Below are 5,989 nucleotides of genomic sequence, written 5' to 3'. Positions count from 1 at the left end.
TCCTTGTCTCTAGTATCAGGGTTCCCTAAATCCATATGGCTGTCAGAGAAACTTTTATAAAATGAACTTTGATTATTCCACTCTCCTGTTAAAATCTCTCACCAGTGCTTACAGAATAAAGCTGAAATACTGTGTTACAGTATATTAGACTCTTAATACTCCAGGCCTTTCTACTCTCCTCAACCACATCTCTACTCCAGCAACACCTAACCCCTTGAAGCATTGGTCCTTCCACTCTTCCATCACACACACACACAGAGTCCATTAGTCCTCAACTGATCCTTCCAGAAATCCCAATTTTGTTTTTTTTTACTTTAAGAAGGTTTTTCTAGTTTCGACACACATCAATTCTCTCCTGATACTACTTCTTTGCTTAAAATGTGCTTTTGCTATTGAATGTGGCAATTTTTAAAAACCTTTGCTCACACAGCCTCTGTGATAGCCATAGATGGCCATGGCTGTGATCCTCTTGAGAATAGGGGGATATCTTACTGTAATTATATATGGAAAGCACAGAACTTAGCATATTACAGATACCCTAAAAGATGTTTACAAAATGGAAAAGATAAGCCTTTTCCTCAGATAGTTTAGCATCTGCTAAGGGTTAATTTTTTATATAACTTAAAATTTATAGAGCTTACTGTGTGTCAGGCACTGTAGCAACTATTCTGTAAGTTTTATTTTATTTAGCCTATCAGTAAATCTAGCCAATCCAATGGCTGCAAAGCCAGGCTCCCGATACAAGGGGACCCCGTTCCGTCCCTGGTCTGGAGACTGGATCCCACACGCTGAAACTACCACCTGGTGCAGCCAAACAAATAATTTTAAAATATATTTTTTAAAAAAGAAAGAAGAAACCAACCAAACAAACAAACAAATAAAAACAATATTCCTTTCCTAAGAAGTCCAGAACCAGTGGCATTTGCCGAAGGCCAAAAGCCATGGGACGATGGAGCAAAGATCTGCCACTTGGCCTTCTTTGCAGAAATACACAAAACGTGTAGAACCGTTTAGGTTTAACCCCTCCTAGCCTCATCACTTGGAAATTGGATGCTCTGAGGAATGTTGTACCCCACCCCATCCCCGCAGCCAAGGGTGAAAGAGTGATTAACAATCGCTTGGCAAAACAGCTTCCCGGGCCATTTGGGAGTTGCACGCGTTCGTCCCCGGGGTTCGGGCCGCTGCGCCTTCACGCGCAGCCTTTTTGTTTACTCCGCCAGCAGGGGAGACAGGGAGCGAGCGTGTAAAGATGCTCCGGGCCTCGGGGGCTATATAAAGCTTTGGGTTCGGACCAGGTGGGTGCCAGGGGCCAGCCTGTCCATGGAGGTCGCGAAACGTACGGAGAGCCGAAGCAGCCAGTGCGCGCACCTCTGTCGCCCGCCGCCAGCTCCGGATCTTCGGATGCAGCACAGGGGCGCGGACTCCGGGTACAGCGCCTTGGCCCCGCCTCGCGCTTACCCTGCTCCATCCCTCCCGCCTGCGCCTTCCCGGCTCCTCCCCTCGGCTCTCCCAGCCCCACACTCTCCCCACCCTGGCCCAGCTGCGGTCAGGTCTCCTGGGTCTAGGTTCGCATCTTTTCTGCGCGCCTTGTGCTCCCCACCTCGCAGATCCGCAGTCTTCTGGAGACCGTGGACTGAAGACGGAGGAGAGAAGGAGCAGGAGGCACCGCACCACGCCGTGGAGGCGGTGAGTGAGCCGTGCGTGGCGGGCCGCGCCTCCCAGGGGCTCAGTTGATCGAGCCACGCAGGGTACGCGGGACCCCCGGGGAGACGCGCGCCTGGCCTGCCCCTGGCGTATTATCTCACCCGCCGGTGGCCCTACCGGTGGCCTTGTCTGTGCTGTGCGGTGAGTGCGTCCGCCGCTCCCGGGACGCGAGGATCGAGCCGGGAGGGAGGCTTCTGAGCCCCCGGGGTCACATTCCCTGCCGACGGGAGGAACGCTTGGTCGCCCGGGTTTGCAGTTTTTTAGAAAGGGGTGAGTGATAACTGCGATCCGTTTCCTTACACCCTCTCAGATGCCAGATGGCCTCGGAATAACGGACGCCTCAGGAAAGCTTTCCCAATACAGACACCCAGTCAGGTGAGTGACAGGCCTCATCGAAGGGCTCCTGCAGCTCCAGGGAAGGGTCTCGCACAGCCCTGCTCAGCAGCTGATGCCGAAGTTTTTCTCTCTTGGAAAAATCTACCTTCGAGGTTTATCTTCCTAGTCCCAGAGGTCCTTTGCTCATGGAGTTGAAAAATGGAGTTAACGCTCTCATCTGAAAGAACGGTTAATCAGTGCCCACTCAGTAAGCGCTTTAAAATATCTATTATGAAGAGGGAACGCGGGTAGCATTAGTAAAAGTAGAATGATGACGTCTTGTGCCTGCGAAACAATTTCTTTTTAATGCCAAAGGGTTTGAGTGAAACTGGCTTCGCACCAGGCTGAGTGCAAATATTCTTACTCTTTTCCAAACCAGAATCAAGAATGGTGTTCGCAATTGCGGTTTACAACAAACCGAACAAATCAGCAAATGGAACTTGAGACGGAAGAAAGAATGGAAACGTAATGAAAATCCCAAAGATTACAGGACCGTAAAAGCGATTGAAAGTTATTTGACCTAACAGTTAAGACCTAGTTTGCTGTTCTTAGCCACAGGAAGTCAGTCTTCCTGCAAGATGATAGTAGCTTTTAATCAGGTGAAAGCTTGTTTTCATTGCTTGCTTTAGAGAGCTGTTAAATGAAGAGCTGTGTAAAGTTTGTAGAATGTGCATGTGTTTATAATAGCAAGTAGTAGTCAGTAAGTGTTAGTCTGTCCGTTGTGTCCGACTGTTTGCAATCCCATAGACTGTAGCCTGCCAGACTCTTCAGTCAATGGAATTCTCCAGGCAAGAATACCCCTTTTCCAGGGGATCTTCCTGACCCAGGAATCCAACCGGATGTCCTGCATTGCAGGTAGATTCTTTACCATGTGAGCCACCAGGGAAAGACCATAGTAGTCAATTAGTGTTGATTAATTTCCTACTCTTTGCTAGCACTATTGAAGAACACAGGAAAAGATAATCACAGCCCTTTGGAAGTGTTATAATGGTTTACTTTGGTCAATTTTATGACTAACTCTACCAGGAGGGGGGAGGTGGGAAACTGTCAGGGAAGTGTGTATCATAGATGTGATTACCTGGCTGAGTCTTGAGGTTAACCCAGTGGAGAACCTGAGGGGTGGGGCAGAAGACATTGAGAGGGAAAAGAATAGCACAGTTCCTTCTGGGAGCCTCAAGGAACTGATATTTGAGTGTGTGGAGCTGTGGTCACTCCAGCAGGGAAGCCAGAGCCAGATCTTGTATACCTTGGTACAAGACTTTTGTCCTGATCCTGTGTATGGCATTGGGAACTTATGGACTTTATTCTGTAGGTGGTATTGGGGGTTACTCAAAGTATTTTAATTAAAATATTAATGTGATCAGATTTATGCTTCAAAAAAATCAGTAAGGAAATCATATATAGCCTTAGTTAGAACATCAAAAGTGAAATTGGAAGTTATTGCAATTAAGTCATTGATGGAACTGGGTGAATTTGGGGAATGCTTAGTTGACAGAGTAGATCAGGCTTAGGGTTATGATGTATTGGATATGGTAGGTAAATAGAAGTAAAAAGACAGAATGGTTCCCAGGTTGATGGCTGATGACCCGGTGACTGCTATACTAATGACCTGGAAATTAAGGCTTAAAAGATAACTTGGGAACGAGATAGCATGTCAGATTTCCCATTTGTCATATTTCATGTGCATATGCGGCCTCCAAATAGATCTGTCCAGTCAAGAGCATATACAGGTCAGTGGTCCAGAGTCCAGTTCTTAAGTGGAAATACAGACTTGGGAGGCTTTGGTAAATAAACAGTTAAGGGAATCATGGCAGTGAGTCAGGTCATCTGGAGGAGTGAAAGAGGAAAGATGATCATTCTTGATAAAATGCTGGGGGAAGGCCAGCATCTAACCTGTCTACAGAGAAAGAGAGGTGCACAAACATGACTGGGAAGAATCAAACAGAACAGGGAGAAGTCAGCAAAGTGTAAAGTCCCTGTAAGAAAAATGGCCAGTGAGAGATTCTAGGGAGACAGAGTGTGATAATAATTAAACAACATTCTTTGGGTTTGACAGTTTTACACATTAGAAAACCAATTACATTTTTTAGGAGCAATTTCTTTTCTGAACTAATGCAGCCGTTTCTTTGTATTTCTCTTTAAGTTCTGTCTTGTATAGTATTGTGTGTTTCTGATTCTTTTTACTCAATTATCAACTTCTTGAAGATAGGGATCATGATTTATCTGTCTTTGAATTATGAGTTATGTTTGGCATAAGAGATAACTAAAATATTTATGGAATGACTGAATTACTGATGTTGCTTATTTAGGCACCCAATTTATAAACTTAACTGTTTGGCTAGAAACATTTATCAACGACATTGCCTATGTTTTTGCTTTCTAAAATGGAACATACTGAACATAATGAAATTTTCTCTTTGTTAGAATCAATCTGATTTGGGCACATGAGGCTACTTATTGTACACTAAAATACCAGGCACTCTAGTTGGTGGTGCAACCTTACCCTTTTATTTCCCTTGAATGAAAAATAATAGAAGATCAGATGGTAAGATTAATATTTGTTGTAAATTTGAAATTTTAAGGTAATCACATTTACATGCAGATTATTTGTACAAAATCAGTATTATTTTCAATATCTCAATATACTGTTCCCAAATTTAGTTGGGTGGGGAAAAGGGAGAGATATGGGATCAAGGTTGTGGTCAGAGATAGCCTTTTGAAAAAGTTGCTTTTTGTATGTTTCTAAACTTGCTTTGGTTCCATCTGTATCTACGAACTAAGTCTGAGTGTCAAACAAGATGCTAGGTAATTTCTGCCTTTGTGTAAGGTGCATAATATTTTGTCATCTTTATAAAGTTTTTATCATCCCAATATTTAATGTCATGGTAGGATTCATCTTTTCCCCAAAGGAATTTGGAAATTGGAAGATAAATCTTCTTCTGTATTTTGTAAGAATAAGTATATCCATAATGCCTGAAGTAAGCTATCTAAATATTGATCTTAAGCTCATGGAGAGTTTAATGTGAATTTGATCCAACTTATAACTTGGATAAAGATTTAAAACAGTGAATCAATTATCAATACTTTATCAAATAGACTCCATGAAAGCTGGAATACCAGCATTTTAAACTCTATTTAAATGCATAAATCAGTTGATAAATATATGGAGCGCTTGAAATTTGAGCATTTCATGAGAACAAAGATTCTGAATGTGAAAAAAAAAAATAAAGCATATTATGTTGTCTGCTTCTTTCAGACTATTTTGGCCAAAATCAAAGTGTTATGATTACCTATATCAAGAAGCAGAAGCTCTTCTGAAAAATTTTCCAATTCAAGCCACAATTTCATTTTATGAAGATTCTGATAGTGAAGACGAAACTGAGGAGCTGATCTGTGAAAATTAACCTGATTACTTTTGATGACATTCAAAGCTTGTAGGTACAAATTAGATTAGTGTACAAATGTATCATAATCCTTTTAAAATTAATTTATTTGTATATAAATTATTAATAAAATGAAATATTCAGTATTACTATGGTAGTTTGGCCTTTTTCATCCCTACAGTATAATACAATGTTGGAATTTAAAAATAGGTTCTGTTTACAAGTGTCTTGATTGTATTGTAAACATTTGGACCTTACAAAAGATAATTTGGGTCGCTTCATCAAATTACAAATTTATCTTTGTTTATAATTTTGAAAACATTTATGTATGACTTTTCAAAGAATAACAATATTTAATTTTCAAGACTGAGTTTTGTAACATCTGGTATTTCCTACTGATCCCCATTAGATGTTGTAGTTACAGAGGCGTATTATCTTATTAGGTAATGAGGAAAATCACCTTATGTTATCAATCCCATGTTACTAGTATCTATTAGCTAGCAGATGGTGAAAAAGATTGTAAATCA

At 41.7% G+C, this 5,989-nt stretch overlaps 1 protein-coding gene across 2 annotated transcripts; it reads left to right on the top strand.

Moving 5' to 3' along the window:
* Positions 1-1,210: 1,210 nt before the first annotated feature.
* On the top strand, positions 1,211-5,611 carry RIPPLY2 (ripply transcriptional repressor 2). Of its 2 annotated transcripts, none has more exons than XM_027972596.3 (3): positions 1,211-1,686; positions 2,015-2,079; positions 5,336-5,611. In XM_027972596.3, the coding sequence occupies exons 1-3, from the start codon at positions 1,321-1,323 to the stop codon at positions 5,481-5,483; spliced, it is 579 nt and encodes a 192-aa protein (XP_027828397.1). In that variant the 5' UTR covers positions 1,211-1,320; the 3' UTR covers positions 5,484-5,611. The 2 variants fall into 2 exon arrangements, with proteins under 2 accessions (XP_027828397.1, XP_042109373.1); XM_042253439.2 differs by having other exon boundaries at positions 2,459-5,611.
* Positions 5,612-5,989: the final 378 nt, after the last annotated feature.

The sequence above is a fragment of the Ovis aries genome, chromosome 8, assembly GCF_016772045.2.
Source record: "Ovis aries strain OAR_USU_Benz2616 breed Rambouillet chromosome 8, ARS-UI_Ramb_v3.0, whole genome shotgun sequence".
Classification (NCBI taxonomy): domain Eukaryota; kingdom Metazoa; phylum Chordata; class Mammalia; order Artiodactyla; family Bovidae; genus Ovis; species Ovis aries.
This window is presented reverse-complemented; position numbering and strand designations above follow the sequence as displayed.

Excerpts from the sequence above, each read along its gene's own strand:
- RIPPLY2 (XM_027972596.3), top strand. The coding sequence starts at position 1,321 with ATGGAGGTCGCGAAACGTACGGAGAGCCGAAGCAGCCAGTGCGCGCAC. Across the intron at positions 1,687-2,014 it reads CGCACCACGCCGTGGAGGCG|ATGCCAGATGGCCTCGGAAT; the intron begins GTGAGTGAGCCG and ends ACACCCTCTCAG. Across the intron at positions 2,080-5,335 it reads CAATACAGACACCCAGTCAG|ACTATTTTGGCCAAAATCAA; the intron begins GTGAGTGACAGG and ends TGCTTCTTTCAG.